This window comes from Macrotis lagotis, chromosome X (assembly GCF_037893015.1).
Source record: "Macrotis lagotis isolate mMagLag1 chromosome X, bilby.v1.9.chrom.fasta, whole genome shotgun sequence".
Classification (NCBI taxonomy): domain Eukaryota; kingdom Metazoa; phylum Chordata; class Mammalia; order Peramelemorphia; family Peramelidae; genus Macrotis; species Macrotis lagotis.
The window spans coordinates 295,285,244-295,311,068 of NC_133666.1; the positions used below are offsets into that span (position 1 = coordinate 295,285,244).

The 25,825-nt window shown below is 34.0% G+C and overlaps 1 protein-coding gene across 9 annotated transcripts in view; it reads right to left on the bottom strand.

Annotated features, from left to right (window-relative positions):
* Positions 1-25,825, bottom strand: part of NEDD4L (NEDD4 like E3 ubiquitin protein ligase) — a 448,524-nt gene that overhangs the window by 175,247 nt on the left and 247,452 nt on the right. For 4 of the 9 annotated variants that reach the window (XM_074207341.1, XM_074207340.1, XM_074207339.1 and 1 more), the window contains exon 1: positions 22,298-25,628. The exons of the other annotated variants lie outside the window; for them this stretch is intronic. In XM_074207341.1, coding sequence (XP_074063442.1) covers positions 22,298-23,482 — 1,185 coding nt within the window. In that variant the 5' untranslated portion in view covers positions 23,483-25,628. Of the gene's footprint in view, positions 1-22,297; positions 25,629-25,825 lie in introns of those variants that run through there. 9 annotated transcript variants of the gene reach the window in all.

Sequence of the window (25,825 nt, forward strand, 5' to 3'; positions counted from 1 at the left end):
TTATATTTTCTTTGAACATCCCATAGGTGTATTTGTTGTTGCCTGAAATAGAATCTAAGCTACTTGAAGGAAGATATATAGCAAGCACCAAATAAATGTTTTGCTGATTTTAACAGCACTGAGTTTTTTAAATTAATTTATTTATTTTCAAATTTTACAATTTCCCCCCCCAATCTTGCTTCTCTCCCCCCAGCCCCCACAGAAGGCAGTCTGATAGTCTTTACATTGTTTCCATGCTATACATTGATTAAAATTGAATATATTGAGAGATCATATACTTAAGGAAATATATTATATATATATATATATATATATATATATGAGAGCAAAATTACATGATACCTTTTTTAAAAAAAATTAAATTAAAGGTAATAGTCTTTGATCTTTGTTTAAACTCCACAATTCTTTCTTTGGATATAGATGGTATTCTCCATTGCAGATATCCTAAAATTGTTACACTAATGAAATGAGCAAGTCCATTAAGGTTGATCATCACCCCCATGTAGCTGTTAGGGTGTACAATGTTCTTCTGCTCAACATTGACTTTTGGATCAAAGAATCTGATTATTGGTATAGCTTCACCCATTTAATAGCTCTATGACTAAAGGCAAATCCCTTAGACTTTCTGTGTCTCAGTTTCCTCATCTGAACAATGAGAGTACTAGAATTAATACTATTTACAAGGTTAGCATGGCAATCATAGAAGCTGATGTGTGGGAAATAGTTTTATAAATGTCAGTGATCACTAAATTCCTAATGTAGGCTAACCTAGAGAATAATATATCACTATTTTTATGGCACTTCAGTTTGGGAGAGGAAGATCTTTGGAGTGTCTGACTGGAACAGAAAACAATTGCTATTTACACTCATTCCAAGCCATCAAAACTTAAACTGAACTCTGATGACTCTGGAGGAGGGAGTCAGGCTGACCAGTTTGCAAAGCTCTGCCTCCTTAAATTGAATTTCTTAGAACGAAGGACAAACAGTAGCAATAGAACTTCAAGGCTTACCAAAGGCTTTTTTTATAAGAGCCTTGTGAGATAGGTAGTACACAGTCTGTCCATTTTAAAGATGACAAACCTGAGGCTCAAAGAAGTAAATTACTATAAAAATTAAACTTGTGTTTATTTATTTTGTATATACTTGCTGATACATGCGTTTCTCTCTCTTTTCAATTTCTTCCCTCCAAAGACATTAACAGATCATTGATGACAAAGGTTTTATTTTTATCTTGTATGCCCAGATCCAGTACCTAGTCCACAAGAGACTTTTAATAAAACCCTGTGCACATGATTATTATGGTTATATGAGTTTAGTATGGTTATACATGTATAACTTATATTAAATTGTTTTATGTTGGGGAGAAGAGATGGTAGGGATGGAGAAAAATATAAAACTCAAAATCTTGCAAAAAAAAAGATCACTGAAAACTACCATTGCAAGTAGCTAGAAAAATAAATAATTAAAAAAAAATAAAAGTCTGCAAATTTAACTGGCTGACAAATGACTATAATCACAGAACTAATCATTGTGGGAAGCAGCGTGCCTACACTGAGTCTCATGTGCATTCCATGGTCTCACTTTGGCCAGGAGTCTGCTATTTCTAACAGCTCCATTGATTTCTCTCATAAATAGCACAACTCCCGATTCCTGATAGCAGAACACCCACGTGCACCACTCTCATTATGTCCATTGCAGTTGTTTCTCAGCTGTCTATGTTAAGTGTGTCCCCGAGGTATCTGGCCTGCTCATCCTGTGCATGGCTGCCCTCCTCCATGTTCCGGTAAAAACAGTTGTTAGAAGGGAAGAGAGAGAGAAGAAAGCTTCAAGGGGAAAAGGTCTTTGTCCAAAAATCTCCAAATTCAGGCCACCAATGAGAAGGCCTGGATCTTGGTTCCTAACACTAAATGGGGTATCCTATGTAGTGGATATGGTTCTAGACACATCAAGACAATATGGGTTCACATTACACTTTAGACATTACTAATTGTTGACCTAGACAGGTCACTTAACTGCCCATGCCTCATTATTTAAATCTTTTTAAAAAAAAGCAATTTTGGACTTGATTTCCTCCAAGACCCTTCTTAGTTCTTAATTCATGAGTCTATGATCTTGAGGATGGGCTAGAAACTCAAGAAAAATGTTCATCTGTATTTTACTATGGACTTCAAGCTTAGTGCTATGTGGGCTAGTCTTCTATAAAGCTACTTTATTCATTTTTATGTCAGTAGTTTTTCTTCTTATTTCTATATCATTGGATATAGTATAGTATTAAATTTGTGACACTCAGATCATTCAATAAGCATATATTCATTGATATTCTAGACACTAGTTATTGAACAGGGTGCTAGAAGAATCTAGAAATGGGACAGCCCTGACCTAAAAAAAAAGCTTCTTAAGAATTTGGGGAGTAAAGGAACATAGGGCAACCAGATTTACTGTTAAAGAAAGGAGGCTAAGAAAAGGTTTGGCAGGAGAAAACTGATATAATATTCTTCCTTTTTAGGAATTTAAAGTCACAATGTTTTATTGATTTATATTGACAAACTAAATTATTAAAAATATTTAGAAAACATTTTCAGTTTGTATACATGTCTATAACAAGCTACTCCAGAAATTCATCATCATTTAAGGCTACATGTATTAAAGACAATTTCACGAAATTGTACTCTATATACCACTAATCAAATTCCTATTTCAATCTTCAAATCACCAAGTCAGGATTGGTATAATGGGGAACAAAGAAGGCTGAGTTTGAAGTCTTAACTTCCAGTATCAGAGATCTGGGTTCTAATCCTAACCACAGTACTTGGAAGTTTAACTTTGAGTGATTCTCATAGATTCATTTTCCCCTTTTATTACAAGTGAATAACAGCCAAAATACCTACCCCTAAATAGGTATTGTGAGGAAATTGCTTTACATATTTTAAAGTGGTCTAGGAACATGGACTTCTTATAAATAGCTGCAGGGAAATTGTAACAGGATGTTGAATGAAATTTTGCTTCAATCTATTAATTAAAGACAACAGATATAATTAAAAATCAAGGTTTCTATTTGCTGCAAGTCTTCTCATGTCCTCTAGAGAACTGGGAATGCTTAATTTCATTTTTTCAAGCAATTAAAAAAAACCTATTTCATTTTAATTAGTCCTCAAATAAAATGAGTTTGTTGAAAGTTGGTATTCATCCCTATGCAAACATTTTTGTTTACTCATTTAACAGCTAGAATTTATACAATACTTTAAAATTTATAAAGTGCTTTATAAATTTAATCTCATTCTACCCTGATGATAACCCTGGAAGAAAGGTGATACATTTCACAGATGAAAAAACTGAGGAAGGCAGAGGATAAGTACCTTGCTCAGGGTTTCATTACTAGGAAATGTTTAAGGCAGGGTTTGAACTCATGGTTGCTTGATTTTAGGTTCAGATGTCTAGCTTTCCTATATTTTACTTATATTATTGCATAGCTAAACACACACACACACACACACACACACAAACACACACACATATATATATATATATATAGATAGATAGATATAATATATACAACAATTACATGTAACTAATCATGATTAGTGTAATTACTCATATTATACATGATTATATATATATGTAACTAATAACTAATCTTATATAATTAATAATATTAAATGCAATGACTATATAACTATCATCTAAGTAATCATATCAAAGGTATTAATATATAATGCATTAATACAGTTTGATATTATTTTAATGATTTAAATAAATGATTCAATATATTAAATTACTTTCTTGCTAAAAAAAAGTCCACAGCAAACTCACTAGTAGTGAGTTCACAGACTAGATTTGTAGGACTAGATTACTATACTCTGCATCTCATTGAACATATAAGTGAAAGGGACTTCCCTTTCCATCCCTTACCTAGTGGGGGAGATGATTGAGAGATCATAAGTGTGCAAATCAAATACCTTACATGTGTTAGACCTTAGTCATCATGGTGCCCAAGTGCTAGAATCACACAGTGGGAACCAGACTATGTCCCAGTATTGAAGAGCTCATTTAACTAAAACTGAATAAATGCAAAATATAGCATCTTGTTTTGAGTTGCTATACAATCAATGCAGACTTGGTCCAGAGCCTGACATGTGGCAAGTACTTAATAAATAACTGTTGCCTGACTAAAAGTATTAAAATTTTGGTTGGTATTTCACCAGTCATTTTTCTTCTGGGAATATAAATTATGTTTTATCCTTAAACTTTAATTATACCAGAGATTCTGATGATCTCCAACTAATTCCTAACTATTCATTATCTATCATGGTGAAAATTCTGGGTATGAACCAGGCAAGCCCCTCAACATTAAGAATCTACATGATAATAGCATCTGTTTTTTCATCATAGGAAGTCAAGATACCTGAAGCTCATGAAGCATACTTGGGAAGCAAAGGGTTTCTTGGTCTGGCTGCTCCCATTAAATTTTTTGGCTTGCTAAGTCTAACTGGGTTATACTACACTATGCACTGGGCAAGCAGGTTAGGTTTCACATTAACAAAGTAAACACAATTCAGAACTATGATGCATACTCAAAGACAGATCAGATGGACCATTGCTTCTAGTAAAAACCTTCCAATCCTCTGAGTATACATGATTAGGAGATATGAATCCAGCTGATGAATCTGGTAAAAGTAGTATGGATCAGAACTCATTCTGTAATAAAGTGGGACTGTAGAGGGAGTTGTTGGTTATTCATCATTCTCTGATTATCTCTTCAGTTTCAGAAATTTGACTTATAGGGGCCATTGGTCTATTTGGGACAAGAAGTCAAATTGACCGCAACTTCTTGAGTGGTTATACAATAGGATTTAGACCCTTTTTAAAGTCCTGGACAATATGAATCCTAAATGTGATTTTTTTTTTCTTGCTATAAAACATTATTGTAGCCTGTCATTTAATTGAGGCTGCTTCAGATTTCTTTTTCCTTTGTTTCTGGAGATTTGGGACACAATACCTTCTTTCTATGAGTAAATTCAGGATTTAATAGAAAGAAAGGCAGTAAGAAATTGTATAATAAGAACCAGCCATTGGGTCAGGAAAACTTGAATTTAAGTCCCATTCTAATCATGGCTTGGAAAGTAGAAAGTATCTAAATGCTTTAAATTCATTTTGAATTTCAGTATATTTCATTAATGTTTCGAGTCTCTGTACTTTAAAACAAATATATTTGTAACTAATGAATTCTAAACTCATTACCTGGAAAACTCATATTTCTTGGACATGGTTATAAATTAGGAAATAGCTAAATATATCTTTGACTACTTTTTTCTTCACCTCTCTCCCATTTCCACACACACACACACACACACACATGTTTATGTATGTATATTCATTTTTGTGTGCATCTACAACTATAGACATATGAGCTCATCGATATATATAGTCAGGTTTACGAATTTAAATTCCTTTACTAATATCTCCTCATAACATATTTATATAATATAAAATTCTAAGACAATTGCTATCTGGTTTCTAAACCAACAGTTGAATGTGTAGATAAAAGAGCAATGAGGTTGCTATGAGCATATACTTATAGAAACAAGTAAATAAAAAGAAAAACTAATTTTGAAAAACAAGACATTTTTTAAAGGGATAGTTAAAAGGAAATGGCCCTATACATATAAGGAGATTACTCTATCAAGGTAAAACACAATAACTAAAACTTATAATGATGACCCTTGAGTCAACAAGAAAATCATCTAAAATCTGTGATATTTTGGAGGGTCTAAAATAGTTGGTATGCCTCACTTAAAATAGTTTCCATTTAAATGAATTAACATTACTTAAGATGGTAATCAGAAAAGGTTTTGGTTCCAAGGATCCAAAGTGCTACTATACTCAATTTCCAGTTACTTAAATGTGTCTTTCTTACATGAATTGATGGAAAAAGAAGAGCCAAGAAAACATATATAATTATTTCAATCAATACAAATAGAAAAAGCAATCACCATAAAGCGATGTAACATGAATGTTGCAAAACTACAAAGAACAAGCTTGATCCCTAGGAACACCCAGCAAAAGACTTCTAGCATCTCCTTTGTAGAGCTGGTAATGGTAGAGGTGTTCATGGGAGTGGATCATTGTGTAAATTGACAAAATTCTTTTCAATATATTGGTTTTCCTGATTTTTTTTCTCTTTTTTTACTTAAAAAAAAGTTATGTTATATGGGATGGTTCTCTTAAATGGGGCAGGAAGGGCCAAAATAAGTGATTTAAAACAAAATATATCAATAAAACCTATTTTTTAAAAAAATTAGTCTCACATTTAAGATACCTGTGAGAACAAAATTCTTGAAAGGGTATAGTTTAGCATCTTCAGTTTAAACAATTCACAGATTTTATACAATTTTGATATTCCATCAAAATGTGTTAAAGACTTGGCAACAATTAAACAATATTAAATAAATATTCAGCAAGTAAATTAGACCAGAAAAGAACGAGCAATCCCTTTAACCCTCTAATCTTGGAAAACTATCTGGTTCCAAAAATGGAGACAGAGGCAGTTTGGAATGCAAAGAAAAAACAAGAATGAGAAAATTGGTTAAATGCTATAGAAGACTAGAGAGAAATATATAAAGAATTTATCAAAACTGATTTTAAAGGTGAATGGAAATTATATTTTCACTAGAATTAACTAATCAAACAGGAAAGCTAAACTAATAGTCACACCTACATTTTAAAAACACTAGAAGGCACCAAGTCATCTAATGTTTCATTTAATGGAACCTTTAAGGTCAAAGACTTGCAGTGAACATAGATTTTTATGCTATCCTTTCCATGAACAAGAAAAATCACTAGCTACAGTTACTACCCCTAGTGCTATAACACCAACAAACAAATGGGTCAACACAGTCATTCCCAGGACCAAATTAGTAACAGTGATATACTGCACATCATAGAAAGCAGCCATGAATTATTCATTTAAATTCCTTTCTTTAGAAATAAGCATGTTCCATAATGAAACATAACAGGATTGCTATTGTACTAGGATGAACATCTACTCCTCTGGGTAATCAAGCATCTGCTGACAGGTCATTTAGAATTCACCTGTTTACAAATCACTCTCACCAATAGTATAATTCAAAAAATGGAGGCATTATGCAGGTCATTATACTGACTTTACAACTTCCAGAAAAGATTAAGAGAAAATTTTATCTCCATTTAATTGTTAAATGTGGTGTTTTTAAAAATAATTATGTGGAAATATCACAATACTCCTCTTTCTGTATCTGCTATTTTCCCCTTTCCTACCTCTCCCTAAAATGTGTGTGTTTTAGGGAGAAGAAGCAGGTTGACAAGAAGCTGTATGGAAGGAGCATCCTTTTAGCTGAAAGAGACACAAAATGGGGTAAAGACTATTTTGAGAAAGAATGACCATGCCAACTACTAGATAATTAAATTTTCTATCTGATTTGTATCAATCTAAAGTAAATCTGAAAATTAAGCCAATCTATGCACTGACAATAATATCAGACACAACCAGAGTTATTAAATACATAGTAGGACACTGCTTTTTTGTACTACTTTTAGAATATATTCGATTTTAACAAATAACCATTGTTATCAGGCAGGAAATACTAGCATATCTAGCATATGCCTTTCTGAGCATTTTAAAGCAATATCTTAAAAAAACCTTGGATCTCAGCTCTATTAATAATGAAGCTAGAATTACAAATATAAGCCACCACTTTCCTTCCCCACACAGATCATTCAGTCACTCCTCTTTTTTTTTTTTTGTTGCCTCCATCCTCTGCACTGCCTTCAAACAAATCTGCCTACATTTGTTTTGGTTGGCATCAGGCATCAACATTCCAACACAAGTCACCTGGCTCTTGAAGCAATATGGTAAAATGTACAAAACAGGAAGCTTGTTTAAAAGGAAAAACACTCTTCACTGAGGTACATGGGAGACATAATCATTGCAAAATTTATTTTTTAAAGGGATCAGTTTTTGGAAAATACATTCTCTGAACTATGTATGTGACCCAAATAGCTAATTACCCATTGCCCAATGACTCTTGGATTGAAAAATATGTATTGAAGAATTATCTGTCAGCTCTCAGAAATCAGAGATCTTAATTTTAATAGTTCCTTCTTCTTCTCATGATACTGTCCTTGGTTTTAAGGAAATGCCCGTCAGTGTTAAAATGGCCATTATCTGGAACATTCTCACAATGACTAGGGAACTTTGTGTGTGTGTGTGGGGGAGGGGGATTTATATTGATAAAAAGGAAGGGTATTTTCTTCTTCCATTCCCTGTTATCTCTTTCCTTCTCCATTCAAAAACACTAAAAAAAAATCTAGCAAAACAAGTTTTTCACATGGCTGCTACTGTTTTTCTAACTAACTAATTTAAAATGTTTCTTGCCCATCACTATTCATATGTTCTCACTGCATAGAGATGTTGGTCTGTCTCAAGTCATTAGCATGGCCAGGAAGCACATGACTTGACCAGAGGGCACAAACAATTACATCAGAGACTGGGCAAAACAGATGTGAAAACCCTGGTTGAGGATAACACTTCACTTTGTATGAAACTTTCTGTATAAATGATCTATTTTTTTAACTCTACATTCTTCATCAATGGATAAATAAGCCTTAAAATGTGATCAGAAAAGGTATTTTCCAGAGCAAAATTATAAAAATAAAAAGAGCCATGCAAATTATGAAATCATGAAAATTTAATGAAATCCATTTAAGAGAATGAAAACCTGAACTCTTCATGGCACAGTGACATGGAAATGACTATATTTGGCTGGACTACATGAATAACCTTGGATGATATTAAGTACCTTATCTTTTCTGTGCCATGACTTCCCCATGTACAAAATGACAGGTTGGAGCATCTAATCAATCTCTAAGTTTCCTCCAGATTTGTTTGTAGGATCAAAGATCCAGAGCTAGAAGGGACCTTAGAGTTCATCTTGTCTAAACTAGATAAGGAAACTGAGAACCAGAGAAAGTTTCTTAATGAATAACTATGGGGAAAATAGCGCAGGCAAACCATATGGCATCACTAGATAGCATAGAACATGGAACCAATCACCATTTTCCCTAAGTTCTATTCAATAGCTTGATAGCAAAGGAATTTGTACAGTTTGCTAGTATTAAAAAAAATGCCAAAAATAAAAACAAAAAGATGAATTTAAGAAATGTACATAAGGTTACAAAGATCTTTACATACAATTTCTCTTGTAATACGCACAACAATACAGTGAGCTACATGATTTAAGTTTCTCGTTTTAAAATTGAAGAAATTGAAATCAAGAGAGGTTAAGTTACTTGCACAGAGGTGCTCAAGCTAGGTAGTGAGTGCAAGAGGCAATACTTGAACTCAGTGGGTTCCAATCCAGCTACAATACTAACTAGGTAAATTCAGTTCTTGTATCTACTAATCTTGCCTTCAGATAAACAAATACCATAATGGAAAAAATAACAGTAAAGAGAGAACTTCTCTGGTGTATACTTCTGAATTCATTTCTAATAGATAAATATTTATTAAGGACCAATTTGAAGCTGGGTACCAAATCTACTAGCAAAAGATTATTGCAGGGGCAGCTAGGTGGCGCAGTGGATAAAGCACCGGCCCTGGAGTCAGGAGTACCTGGGTTCAAATCTGGTCTCAGACACTTAATAATTACCTAGCTGTGTGGCCTTGGGCAAGCCACTTAACCCCATTTGCCTTACACACACACACACACACAAAAAAAAAACCTTAAAAAATCAATTTAAACGATTATTGCAATATACTTTATATTCTGTCATGGTAAGACTTAAGGCTTATTCACCTTAAACATAAAATCCTCTAAGAAACCATAACCTGTTTTTTTATAATTTGCATGAGGCCTGAAAATTAGCCTCCTTCTCCTCACATGAATGATGTTTTTCCCCCCAAAAAAAACGCAAGAATAAAATGAACAGAAAATCACCTTTCATTCTAATGTATAAATCTTCACACAATCTGTTTTTCCAGACTCAGCTATTGTGGTTTTAGGATGAATGCAATAGCGTCTCACAGACTGGCCCATGGTTAGATGCCAAAGTTTCTTTCAACTCTATAATTCTATGATTCTGTGTTAAAAGAAAAAAGAGACAGAGACTTGAAAGATACAGGACAAAAAAGATAGAGGCATTATGGAAAGAACACTGGACATGATGTAATGAAGCCTTGATTTGAACTCTGGCTCCCATATTTAAAAAGTTTGTGACCGGGCAAATTACTTAACTTCTCTTAGACTTAATCTTCTCAAGTGTAAGAAAGGAATAAAATATTATCTACTTTTCAGGATCATTTTGAGGAAAAAGATGTGAGCTCTGACTAAAACATACACACACACACACACACACACACACACACACACAAAACACCATAGGCTGTTGGTTAATGTTAACAGGGTTCTGGCTAATATTATTTCTTTTAAAAAATAAAAGGATTCAAAGAACCATCACCTAAAATATAGTGTTAACAAATTGTTTATCTTTGGTGGTGTTGATTTAGAATATTTTGAGGGGTAGAGATGAAGGTGAGGAAAGGCCTGTCATCATTAGTTTAGAGAATTTCCAGTGGAATTTACAATATAAGAGAGTCATAAGGTTAAGATTATTGCCCATGGTCATACACTTGATGTTTTTGATCAAGTGAAAGAGTCCAATCCAACTTTTAATTCTTCTCTATATTATGCTTGGTTGCCTCTCTAATTGGATAGAAAATATCCAAAGTGACATTTGTTTATTTATTCAATATTGGACACAAATGGAGTTATGGAATTTGGACTTAACTGTGACACTCCGAATAAAGCAACATTTTAGATCACTGGGAAGAGGGAAAACTTGCAGCTATATATGTTGATGTTTCTCAAAATAAATTGGCTAAATAAGTAAGAAAGAGACAGTCAAAAGTGGGGAAAAGGTTGTGAACAGGATGAGGAAGCAGTTGTAATAAGAGGAAAACAAAGAAAGGGTGCCATCTTTGCAGCCCAAAGAAGGAACAAGGATTCAGTATGTACTAAACTATTAAAAAAAAAATCAGTAAGTACCAAGAGGATCCAAGAGATACAAGGACTTAACTTCACTGAAAATTCAGTACCACAATACAAGTCAGAGAGGAAGTACCTATAAATTAGGTGTTCAGTTATTCCATTTTCTTTTAGCTTTGACCCAGTTTCAGCATTGCAACCATTTCTTAGGTTCATATAAATCGAAAACTGTAGATCTCAACACATACACACATGTGCGCATACACAAACACACACACACACACACACACAGATGCACATACATATAAAATCCCCTTCAATACTAGTACCATAGTAGGTGACTTCATAGAAAGGATATGTACTATCTGTGGTAAGCATAAGAATTTCATAGAATTGTGACTTCCTAGGTCATCTGGTACAACCCATATACCTCATCAAATTAATTAATAGTATTTATTGATTACCTGTTCTGTACTAGATAGATACTGTGGCAGAGATAAAAGAACACTGAGTGAACCCATCTAGAGTATACTTCAAAGGAGGTTGATCATTGAGTATTTTTTCAAAGACCTCAAGTTGACAGGGTTTTCATGTCCTTTCCAAATAGTCCATGATTTTTTAGATAGCACTAATTATTAGTTTTTAATACTAAAAAAAAATTAGTTTTATTACCTGGATACAAATATGAATGAAATCATGTTTCTCTCATGCATCTGATCAGTTTTTCCCTTCCTGAGGGACCAAGTCATGCTCAAATGTTAATCTTATTACCATTTTCTACTCACAAGCAACTAGTTGTTGAAAAGAAGACACAATCACCTTCATAAACATCCTTCCATTTCTCCATCCTACAGCCAAGTCCTCCATAAAGCAACATAGGCTTCTTGCTTTAGATAGATATAAATCAGTAGCAAAAATGTGACGTTACTCAAATCACTCTATTCATTCAAGCATCAGGCCCAAAGATAACATAGCAGCACATGCCCTGAGAACTGCTACCCCTAATGAATTTCTCTTTGTTATTCCATATGAGCATCTTCATTCTCATAACTTAAAAGAGGTACCCAACTCCATTCTAAAAACTCTAGAAAGTCATTACAAATAGTAAATTTTGATCAGTTGAAAAGTAGATTCCAAAACATTAAACAATGAATCAAAATTATACTAAGAAAAGAATTAACATGAAAGTCATGTCCTCCTGTGTACAGACTCTATGTGTAAAGCAAAATGAGAAATAGAAAAATGATTACAAAATGATTCTACTCTCCATTATTAAAATACATACAAACACATAAATGGTCAACAAGACACTATCTGCATAAGAGAAGTTAAAAATAAAATAAATCATAAAAATAAAATATAAGTATAAATAAATATAATATAAAATAAAAAATACTAAGAAAATTCAAGGAATAAAGAAACTACAAGATCATAGATCTAGAAATGGATGAGACCTTAGAGGTCACTTAATCTAAGCCCCTCATTTTAGAGATGGAAACAAGGAGAAGGCAATTTTAATGGTCCAGATTAGAATTAGTGAGGATCTGGGTAAGATTACTGTGAAGGCAACAACATATTTTGTTCTGTGACTTTTAGAATATTTTAAAATGCCAATAAGATGGCCAATTGCTCCTATCACAAAAGGTAGGAAGAGCTAATAATCTTTTTTTTTTCATTATAGACAAAGAAAAGAAAAATGTTTAAACTATTCAATGATTATAAATCCACTAAAAATTAAAACAACAAAATAATATATTCAATAAAGTATGACTAATACAGATAAATATTTGACATAAAGGAGGTCAGATTCTGAAGTGGCATATGTGTAGAATTCTTAACTAAAAAATAGAAAATGAAAACATAAAAGTTCACTTGATCAATATTAAGAGAATTGAGAATTTTGAAAACAGATTTCATGTGACACTTAAATGGACTCTTCATGCTTTTATCATCCTTGCCAATGTTGAAGGAGTCTGTAGAAAGACAAATACTATAATACAATGTTGTAGAAATTCTGAATCAATAGAACTATTTGGAAAACAATGGAGAATTATGCAAGTCACTAAACACTGACCCAACAATCACACTAGGATTTTAATTATATACAATTATATAATTTGATTGAGGAGGTGGTCAAAGACAGAATTAAGGATTCCATCCACTCCACAATACTCTTCATAGCATTTTTAAATTGTCTGAAACAAGATAGGTGCCAATCAATTGAGAAATGGTAGAATAAACTGCCATATTTGAAAATAAGGAATTACTAATATGCGATTAAAAACTTGCCCATGCTAGACTTAGCTTTTATAGAGTATATTGAGCTTTTTTTTAAGGTTTTAGCAAGGCAAATGGGGTTAAGTGGCTTGCCCAAGCCCACACAGCTAGGTAATTATTAAGTGTCTGAGGTGGATTTGAACTTAGGTACTCCTGACTCCAGGGCCAGTACTCTATGCACTGCACCACCTAGCCACCCCAGAGTACACTGAGCTTTACAGGCATTTTACATGTGTAAGCCTATTTAATATCAATACTTGGTATTACCTACTCATATAGAAACTGACCCTAAAAGACTGATTTTCCCAGGATCATACAGTTAAATGTCTAAGGTGAGTGTCAGTTCTTGGTAACTCCAAATGCATCACTCTGTCTAGTTGCCTACAAATATGAGGAGAGATTTTTCAAGAGCTTCCCAGAGTCACTGACTCTTATTCTTTTATATACACCCGCCCCCATCTCTCATCATGGGCAATCCTAGTTCATGTCTTCTTAACTTCTTAGACTATTGTAATAACATTCTATTTAGTCTTTCTATCACAGTTTTACTTCCTAATTATGATTCCAACTACAATGAAAGCAAATATCAGAAGTACAAATTCATTACAAAAACATCAATGCCCTATTTTTGGCTAATTCATGGGGCGGCCTTAACTATATATGCATACACACACACACACACACACACACACACACACACACACAGAACACTGCCACAAAAATGAAGTAGGGACCTCTTCTACTAGGCATCATCAAAATAAGGCAGTGAAAACACTAAGTATTACAAATTCAAAGTAATGCTAGCAGTAGTCAAGTGGAAAATACAATCAAGTGAATATGTACTTACTACATGCAGCTCATTGTGTGTGATAAATGTACTATAAAAGCATCATCCAACATTATTTCAGATGGACTTTTGTATATTTCAGATGTACTTTTACTCCTATTGGGCAAATACCAAATGTAGGAATAAAACTTTGACTATAGTTCTACAATAAAGATTTAAAGGCTTGGGTTCATGTGTCTTCCAAGCATGACCTAGCAAAGTTCCAAATTAGGAAAGAAAGGAATTCAGGTCAATCAAGAAAAATTACCAATAAGGAATCGATCATCTTTCCTTCTGAGAAGTAAATAACAAAGTAATTAAAAAAATACAATAAACATTTTCCCAAACATATGTTTTTATTAGAGAGAAGAAAGGTATCCTCAGGAAAGTAGGTGTGACTCTGTATGTGTATATTTATGGTATATAGGAAAGATAAAGAAGAGTTCAGAAAAAATTTCTTTACATGTTACTACAAAAATATGACCAGTTTGGGGAAACCTTAGATATAGATATGAATACCTTAGATGAGGCTAAAAAAATGGACAAAAATGAATTGACTTAAAACATAGCCAGTCACAAATGTTAGTTGTTTGGTCCAAATTAAAAGGATAAGAAAAAAAGTAGGAAGAGGTTTGCCCACATTATAAGGTTATTGCATGGGGAAGTGATGGCTATTTGCTCAACTTGAACAAAAAAAAAATCAAAACTAGTAGATTTTTGAAATTGCTTAAAAGATTAAGCTTGAGGAATATTTGAAAGTAAGATTTTAGCTGCAAAATTCTGGAACCTCCTTTGTTATAGAGTTGCTTTTTAAAAATTCTTAAGTAAATGTATTTAGAAAGGAAAAAAATATATCAATATACTTTGATACTGGATTTTAACCTAGGCCAGGATAATTTCAAATAAAGAATAACTGCATAATTTTCAGTTAAAGTGTTTTGAAGAGGTATTCTTTCAGAAACCATAAATCCCATTTTTCTGGTTCAGAAAATATTGTCATTATAACTATTAAATACTAAAATGAATAGAGAGGAGTTTAAAATATAAGGGAAATACCTTGAAGACAATGGTTTTTTTTTCTCATCTTTGTTAATGCCAATGTCTAGTATACACTTATGAACTGGTTCAATTGAAATGAAAAAATAATCTTCTCAATCATTGAAAGGAATGACTGTAATGTTAGTTTAAATCCTAGAACAAAAGAGTTGAGCCAGGTAAGCCCCCTGAGTCTGCTACTAAAACTTTCTGAATTTAGGACCTCTCTCAAATACTAAATGCAACTAGAGAGAAAATATAGCCACTTAAATTTTTTTTCTGGTAAAGGAAAATGACACTGGAAATAGTTTACATTTAAACTTTGATGATGAAAATACAATATAGCTAATTACATTAAGGATCAAGACATTAGAGATGGATGATTATCTTTTGATAGCTTTTAAAAATTGAATACTTGTCTTTGAAACTGCTATTTTTTGTTTTTAACATCTGTTTAGAAACCAATCCAACTAAACTATCATTTCATGATTAGGGCAAAGAACCAATAAAGATAACTGACATCTATCTTGATTCATTTTCCAGATCATCTTTCTCTCTTTGCTATTTATTTATATTACTTGTACCCTAGATAACCAAATTCAAATTTTGAATTTCCCTTCCCCTCCTTATCTCAAAGAATGGTAGTCAGAACTTTTTCTATCTCAATTAAAGCACAGGAATGGCCCAATATAAAACTTTTCAGTATCTTCCCACATCTGGGAATTCTGAATGCTGTGTTCAGTGGCAAAAGCCAAAATGAGGAGGAATAAGAATATTAAAAATTCCATAAATAGGAACCTAATATAGCACACATAGTTAATTAGCTGATGTGTTGTTGCCATTTCCTTCTCCAGTTCACATTAGAGATAAAACTAACAAGTGACTTGTAAAAGTGTGTGAGACCCGATTTGAACTCAGGAAGCTGAACTCTCGATTTACTAAAACACCTAGCTGTCCCAGCAATTCTTTGTAAACATTATGAAAATGAAAATGAAAATTTAGAGAAGATACTACAATTTATCATATTTCTGTTCCCATAAGCAGAGCATATTATTACTCACTTTCTGGGTTTTTTTTGGAAAAAAGACAACTAAGGTACTAGGGATATTTAATTCATAATTGAAAAAAGGATACTGAGTTTCACTTGAAATTTATTATAGTCTAGATTTTTAATAAATATATTATACATATTTCATATGTATGATAAATATATATACAATATACTTAACTATATAGAATTGCATTATAGAAAATGTTTCTTAATACATTAATGCAATATACTCATGTATTCTACCTTTAAATACCAAGGGAATACCTTTCCCTATAGTAAAAATTACAATGCTATCAGCAAGCATGTCTTATCAAAAATGGTTCAAACCATTTTTCCTAGGGTTTAGGTTTAATCAGTTGCTTTCAAGTTCCATAATGGAACCAGCAGCTATCAATATAACCTGACAATAACAATATTCACAACTCAATGACCTACGTGAAATGTCTTGTTTCAAATGTAAAATTATCTTCCTGTTATTTTCTATAGAAGCCATTCTGATGATGGCAAATAAATAAATAAATCAACAAACAAACAAACAAATAAATAAATAAATAAATAAATGGATAATTTTTTTTAAAAGAACTAGGAAGTTTTAAAAAAATATCCAGGAAGCTAGAAGATTGGAGAATATCAAAGCAAACAAATAGAACAATATTAGAACAACAAATTCACTCTAACAAAAAAAATTTTTAAATTGTTCAATGTCCATATTCCTACCAACTCAACTGTTAGGATATTTAGACAAAACCTCTAATATTTCCTTGAGTACTATCAAAACATTTTCATTTATATGTTAAAAATAATTCTTAATATGCAATTAAAATAGTTCACCTAAATTAACTCTATGACTATTTTTATACAAAACTGTCATAAACAGAGGAGTATTCTTAATATCATTCCTTCCTACATAATAAACTATTCACAGAGATTCAGAAGGCTTATCAAAAAAATGATGAATTTGTCTCACTTATCTTAGGAGAAAATAAAATAAAATTTCCATTGAAAGACTTTCACTTACTAAGTTATAGCAATCAGACTTTTTCTTATCTTCAAAGGCTAAAGCAAGAGAGAATTATTTTACTTCAAAACTGAAGCAACGCAAAACAAAGATCCCAAATTATTGTCTTAATTTATTATGTAACAAAAAATTCATATGTTAGCAATTCCTAGCAAGTATTATTTGATTTCATTTAGGAATATTACTAGTGAAAAAATATTAATAACATAAAAGGAACAACAACAATAATAACAATAAGAGGTAATATGATAGAGGGGATAGCAGATCAGCCTTGGAGTCAGGAAGACCAGAACTCATATTCCGTTTCTGGCACATACTATCTATGTGACCATAAGATAGTCAGAATCTCTCAGTATGCCAAGACAGTCTATAAAATCAGAGCTAGGCAACTCATTTTCATTGGTAGAAGATGCAGCTACACACATAAATACACACCCTATATGAATGAAATCTGCTGCCCTAGATGCTAGATGGGTTAACCCTAGATAGGTTAAAAGATCATGAGCTTTAATTTCTTCATGATGCTAACTGAATACTTGACTTATACCCTCTCCCTTAGCCTTCTCTCCTCTCTAATTGAAGGGCTGGAGAATAGAGTATCAAACTCTTCCAATGATTTCCTTTATAGAAAGCACTGTCCCCCCCTGCCTGACTTATCCATTTTCCTGCCTCCTTTTGCAGATTATCTGCTCTCATTAGATTGTAAGCTCTCTGATGATAAGTACTGTCTGTTTATAGGATTTGAAGATCAAGAATTAGAAAACAATCTACTTAACTTCTATTATTAAGAATACTGACAATATTATTAGGAGTGATGATTAATAGAAGCTTTGTAGTTCACAAAGTAATTTATATAAAAGATTTCATCTAATGCTTACTACTAGGTTTCATTTTCTCCATTTTAAAGAGTACGGAACTGACACTTAGAGACTGAGAAAATGTTAGTGTTATCAAGAGAAGTAGAACATTTACTGAAGGGGCTGTACTTTGCAAAAAATGTGAGTTGCAAAACAGGTATCTGTTCTAATGGTAACAAGCACTTCCCACCTTTATTCCTCACCTGACTTTGTTTCTGACCTTTTGAACTCTGCCACCATGCCTCAGTATCATTTTATCCTTAGTATCTAGGACCTCCTCATTGGTTAGTTGCTGTTTTTCATGCTCAAAGAGGAGCAAAATGTCATCACTTATGTTGGGGCCAAGGTACAGTGTGACCAACTGTGGCTAATCAGACCAATACAAACTCAGAAAGCTCTACCACACATTGGACACAAATAGTCCAAGTGAACATTTGGAATGGCAAAGTCTCTCAATTTGGGCATCTCACATTTCTTTTGTTCTTTTGTTCCAGCTTGCTCTGGATGGAACAGCCACCCACCCCTGTATCCTTTTCACCTTAGAAGAAATATCCCTCCATTATTCTGGACCCCATTTGTCCCACTGATGAGCTCCTCCCAAATGTTCCATTTTGGGAGGACACCTTGGCTAACCTTCATTCTCTTCCTGGCTCTATTTCTGACTTTTTGAAATGTGAGTTACCTTCTCCTTCCCCACCCTCCTTTCTTATAAGATCTTTTCATCCTTCCTTATAAGATCCTTGAAAAAAGGATTTTTTATTTTTTTATGCATTTGAATCCCCAGAAGAATAAGTACTTAATGAATATTGATATCTTGCCTTGTTTTAGAGTGAATGAGCAGCAAGTTTTCATTGGGGAGACTGAATTTTACAAATATCGCCTTGAAATGGTGTGAAAATACATTAGAGAGGGGAGAAATTCAAAGCAGATAGAACAATTAGGAAACTGATGTTAACAGTTAAGGTAGGAATGCTTTAGGAAATGAAATGTGTGATAAATACAGAGACTCATGGAAAAATCTACATGAACTGATGCAAGGTGAAAGCAAGCAGAGACAAAAAAAATATACATAGTAACTAGAAAAATGCAAAAAGAAAAAAGAATACACCAAGATCAAAAGTTAAAAAAATGATAAAGATCAAGCAAGCAAAACTAGAATGAGGAGTTATATGTACATGAAACTAGGTATCTCAACAAAGAACTCTCAGTGTAAAATACAATAGCTCTTGAAAGCTAAGTTCAATCTTGTGAAATGTAAATGAATTTTTCCTTTCCTCCTGGATAAACCAAACTATTATGTGGATCCCCAGAGGCATTCTTAGCAGAAGTTAAGTCAAAGAAACCTATAGCTATTGATAAAACCTTAATTTCCTCTCAGATTACACGGTTAATGAGAGTATTATCATTAGACACAATTGGGTGGAGATTAACAACTGAAATAAATAAGTTTAGTATCAGTTGGTTTTGTCATTTGTCCTGACATAAATATGAAATAACTTTGAGTCTTCAGAAATATAACTACAAACAACTCATTGAAGTTTGATTTAAGCAGGTTATCTTATTGGGCAAATATCAATTCTTTACTAATACTAGCACTGTATTTTGCTCCAAGATTCTTGGAGCAGCACATAAATACACACCTATCTACAGGTGGAATATATGTATATAGCATCTACCAATCTACATGTAATTATCACACATTGACAGGCATATGTTTGTGTGTGTACACATGAAATTCTGAGTACCATTACCAAATGAAGATAAAAAAATTCCAGGCATTTTCATGGTATAAATTTAACCCTGTATTAGTATCATTTTTAGTTAATATTTCATGAAATCCATTCTAGGACTGAAAAAACTTCTTAGTAAAACAGAAGATATTTGAAAGATCACAAACGCTTGATGGCAGTAGGTCTGTAGACGCCCATATGAATGTTTTCCCTCAAGATAAATAAGGCTGTGGCAGCTGCTGCCTGCACTCTGAGGCCTGGGCTAACATCAAACACATGTAATGCAGCAGAAAAGAGAGAGGAGAACCTGCTTCTAAAGTAAAGAGAAATTTAAAAATAAAGGCTTGGAATTCTTTGGGTTGTTTCTTCCAACAACCAATTCTTATGCACTGGTCAGTACCTATGTTTCTGTTAAAGAAAATGGCAATAGACTCAATTATTGCTCACTGAATTAACTGTGCAAGATATCCAGAAAACACTTTTTTGGGGTCTCTATTCTCATGCATGCTTCTGATTTAAAATTTTTAAAGAGATTACTATATACCAAAATAAGTTTAGTCGGAAACACTTTGCTCTATAAAATTAGAAACCTATTTATAATTTTTAAAAATACTTAAATGCCTTTGTGCTCAACAGCCAAACTATAAAACTAGCTAATATTTTGGTAGTACAAATCAGGTCCCAGAAATATGGTAATGATTAAAAGTGTCCTTTCAGGAAACCAAGTTGCCAAAATAAGGTTGTGGATATTTTTAAAAAAATACTTATGATAGGAGTGACCCAAGTGAAGTAAGTGAACTGAAGAAGGCAGTTTAAAAAAATGACTGCTTTGAACTCACAATGACACATTCATATTAGGGGAAAATACTTCTAAAATGTCAGTAGTCTCCTAACTCTTTTTGGTGTAGTTAATCTTTTATGTGATGAGACATAGCACAAGGCTAAAGCAATGACAAAGCACACAGCTTTTTACCAGAAAGGGGTTAGAGATATTAAAAAAAAAAAAGGAAGAGAGTGGGGTAGACTGAGAGAAAAGAGCAAAGATGAAGTGTCAAGTCATCCAGAAGATAGCATTTGCTTGAGACAGATGCACCTTTGGATAAAGTGGCACAGTGAACTTTATAGTAGAGTTGGGATACCAACCAATCTAGTAATTATTTGTGAAACTAATGTTATCAATCATTACAACTCACACATAAAATAAAAAGGAAGCATTCCCTGTAAAGCAAAGCATACATACGTACATACCCACACATACATAATATACACACACACATCAGAAATATAAGCTTTTCAGTAAGGGAAGGATGCTATAGGTCAATGGAAGACAAAATAATAATAATATTGTAAAATATAAGGAATGAATTCTTTTAGGAAGTACTTAAATTTAGTGATTATAAACCAAAGAAATCAATCTGATTAAAGCTTCCATATCATTTGCTCTGCTAGATATGTATGAGAGCTGCAGAGTCATCATATAGCAGCTGTCTTTCTGTGCCACATTTCACTGAAAGGGAGAACATAAGAGAACACACACACACACACACACACACACAAGCAGCAAGGGCCAGAATTTGTTTGAGTAAGTCTGTTTTCACAGCTGGAGATAGGGCACTTACTTACTATTCTATATACAGCATCATTGAGCCTGGAGTCTCAAGTGGGCAGTGTTGAATTGCACTGTAATGCAACTTGAGAATTAATGATTCCCCATAAAAGTTTTACCCATGCTTGCTCCATAAAGTTATTTTGCTTCAAAAATAAGTAGCATACCACATGTACTGCACTACTATTCACATGGAGTACACCTCTTAATTCATCAAAGCAAACAAACAGAAGTATTTGAACTACACTGACTCCTAACCCAGCAGAAAAGAACTTTGGGACATAAATGTATGCAAACATTTTAATTAGTTAAAAGAAACTACATTGTCATATTCCTATTTTCTCACACTTTAAAGCATAGATTACTTTTAAAAGAACCAACACAGCATGAAGCTACACATAAGTTCCTTATGGATTTTCCAACATTAGCATGTGACTTTTGACTAGATATGTCTTTGGGGGGGCGGAGGAGAAGGGGAAATAGAATTGCTTTTTTTAAGCATTGTAAAAGAGAAATCATTATATGATACCAAAATTAGAACTAGGACAAATTTCCTTCAAATATAAATTAACTAAGGGCTTTTGAAGACATAAGAAACAAAGCTTTTTAATTGATAAGTATTTTCTTGCAAAACAGTCAGTTTTATTATAACATTATGATTCCAACCAAATTTTGGACTGACAGAAACATATCAAGAGTAAAAGAGCAACATGACTTGAGGTTAGAAATTCTGAGTAACCTGGGTCTTTAAACAGAAAACTTCAAATGCTGTAAAAGAAAGCTTCTTTTTGTTGTAATGCCTTCCCCTCAAAAAAACTCCCAGTTTGAATTCATTATTTTTGTCAAATAGGAACACAACATATTCAATGGCTAACTTACCAGAGTGCTGGCTGCTGTAGAAGCAGGTGTGTCTGACTTACTGTCTTCAAGAGCCTGTTGAGGTTCTTCGTGACCACGAGTGACAAGAATTCTGAAATGTTGTTGTCGGGAATTCTGATCTTGCCTGATCTTAAAAGTACATCCCTTACTCTGTGGGATCCTTTCTACTGAATTACTCCTGTGTATCTCAGGACAATTCCTGTTGTCAGGAGGCTCTGAATTCACTCTGTCTTCCATTGGACTAATGCGTTCAGGTCGAGGTTGGACTGGATAGGAGGTACTCCTCTCTAGCCTTATTCTTGGATACCTGACCAACCTGTCCCCCTTTGTTCCAGTAAATCCAAAATTGTAATCCCCACCAGGGTTTGAAGTACTTGTTTGAGGTTGCTGCAACTGGAAAACAAAACATCTTTTTCCAGAACTAGAAGATACATCTGGCACATGTTGCAAAGACCAACGCCTGGGCTCAGGAGCAGAATTGTTCTGAACCTCTGATCCAAAGGGCAAGAGTCTAACCTGATGCATATCTGCACTTGAAGCACGATGCTGAATTCTTACTCCACTTATGTTCAAGCCTGAAGCATTTTCATTGCCTTCTACAGTCTGGGCAACTGAGGGGACGGCATCACCTTGATTATCTGAAGGAACAGTACAAAACACTCTGCGACCACAGGGATTATTAGATCCGTTGACCTGTTGTCCTAAATCATCGAGCAACCTTGGTGGAGAATTATTGGGGGATTCTCTTTCTGAAGTTTCTTGGGAGCTGCTTTGGGATGAAGAAGGTCTACTTACTGGTGCAGTAAAATTCTCCCTAACGTCTGAAAATTTAGAGGGAAGGTCCTCATCAAGAGACTCTGGTGCACCGCACTCATCAGTATGTCCGTTCACAGCTTTGCGCTGCAGAGAGATTTGCACAGATGAGCTCCTTGTTGGACGGGCATCAATGTTATTCAGCAGCTGAGGGATAAACATGGATGTGCTTCGTTTGAGGGATCCCACTTCTTGTAGGCTACTACCACCATACTCTGCTCCATTTTGAGAGAATGGGTGAGGGCTGTTTCTCCTTGGCAAAGTGTGGAATGCCATAAAAAAGTCGTCTTCTCTCTCTCGATCTAAGATCTCTGATTCAGGGGCTGTGTTGCTTCGACCAGAGCCAAAATGAAACCGCAGCCGATGGGCCATGGTTTAACAGGAGGGCAGGAAGGGAGAGGGAGACAACAACAACAATTCAGGCACTGCCAGAAGTTAAAAATCAAAGACATAAACTCCAAGAAAAATTGTCCCATCTGCCAAACTGTTAGCACTGCACCAACGATAGCGACAGATAGCAGAAATAACCCAAGTGGCAAGCTGCATTCCAGGCATGATTGGATAAGAGGAATCAGAGCTTCGGCACACTGGGACAGAGGGTAGGATGGTTAGAGCCACATGACCTTGTTCTCCCTCTCCAATGCCAGCTTCTGAACTTGGGTTGGTTTTTTTTCCTCCCTCTCCCTCTCGCTCTCTTTTAAACAGTAAGAGCCTGAAACAGCACCTTCACAGCTGCTCTTTTTCCATCAGAAAGGCATTGCCCCAGCGGGCGAGCTCTCACAGCTGACTAGGGCAGCAAACACTCTCAGTGCTACTATTAATCTAAATCACATCATATTCACAGAGTTCTTCTCAACACGCGCACACAGGCTCTTACACACAGAGACACACACACACACAATCGGGACACTGTCCCAAAGGAACACAAGTGCCTTCCATGAAACAAGAAGCCCACATTTTCCCACATCCCCACCATCTCTTACAAAGATCGACTTAGAAAGCAGAAGGAGATTTTTCTCAGGTTCACAAGCAGCAGATGTATGTTGGTTTGTTTGTTTGTTTGACTGGGTTGTTTGTGACATCATCAGACTATCATGGTGGAATGCAAACTAATAAACACAAACTATAAATATAATTACACACTACTTAAAAGTAGCTCCCTTTAATACTAAATAATTAGACTATGATCCACTAGTAAGAAAATATCTATGTGGGGGAGGGGGAGGGAGACAATTTAAAATACTGCTAAAGTCAATACTAGAAATCTTACCACTACACTGACACTTTCTCCTTAACAGCTACCAAAAGGGGGGGGGGGGGGGGGGGGCTATAAAGAACTTTCACAAGAGGAGAGAAAAAGAGGAATAAGAAACACAGCTTGAGGAAAGATTACCTGTCATACATGCCAGGTAGGAAAGACTGAAGAAAATCAAAAGGTTCGTGCGGTGGCTATGAGATATTCTTGTGCTTTCTAAGAGTCAAAATACTTCACAAAATAATATGGTTTTAAAATTCATAAGTTACCAGATTCATTGATTCTAAACAACAATTTTTAAAAGAATCATTTGTGATTGTCCTTCATATTAATTCTTTCTCACAGACCAGAAATAGCACTTATTTAACCATATAGGTTGACCGGGGATAGGAAAGGAATACCACCCAAATAGAATTAAAATACCAAAGTATAATTTTGACAACAGATCTGGAATCATGGGGGTTGGGGGCAGGGGGGATAAAGGGAGTTCAACACCATGTTTAGACATCCAAATCTGTTTTCTAGCAGCATGTTTTCATATGCCAAGATGACCAATTATGAAAGAAATGGAATCTGGCTTGTTCAACATTAAAACTGCCAAGCACCAGCACAATCCCATATTGTCTTTAACAGGCCTCTGCGCCAGTGAGAAAGAACACAGGCACACAGTAACAGTTCTGCAGACAGCTTGGTGCAAACCCAGGTGTTAGTATTATTAAACATAATTTTCAGATAAAGCATTCTTTCTATAGCAGTGCACTGGCAAACACAGATGATGCATTTTAGACCCTTCAAGCAAGGAACAGTGGAGAGGCAAGAAAATCTTAAAGGCAATATAGTTAAATAAAGAAATAAGAGAAAATCTTTTATTTAATGAACTCTTCTGGACTTCATTACATTAAATGCAATATTATATTCAACCAAAAAACTATTTATTTCTTTTCTAGGTATTATGTCTCATTTAATTCTCAAGATCTCATATGCTTCAGTTGTCTTTGTTTTAAGGCACTATTTACTAAGGTCTCTTCTATCTAACTTTTCCTGACTAGGTGCAAATAAGGCACAGAAAACAGCAAGCCCCCCCCCCCCAACACAAATAAACCCTCATACTCTTCTATCTAAGTATGAGTAAATGTGTGTAATAGAATTTAGATTATTGGCTATAAAAATGTTAATGTTACTTATATATGTTTTTATGGATTTATAATTTTGGGGGAGGGGAATCATATGTTCACCAACATTGGACTCATAAATTATATATATATATATATATATATATATATATATATATATGTAAAATTTAAAGGCTCCTGAGAAACATGAGAAAATCTTAAATAGTCTTAGATGGTTTCTGGAATAACTGGAATAGATTAAGAAGACAGTATGAACATTATTTGACTGCTGTAAGGACAGTGAAAGTACATGACAATTTAAATTCAACAAAATAGCATGGTCAACAA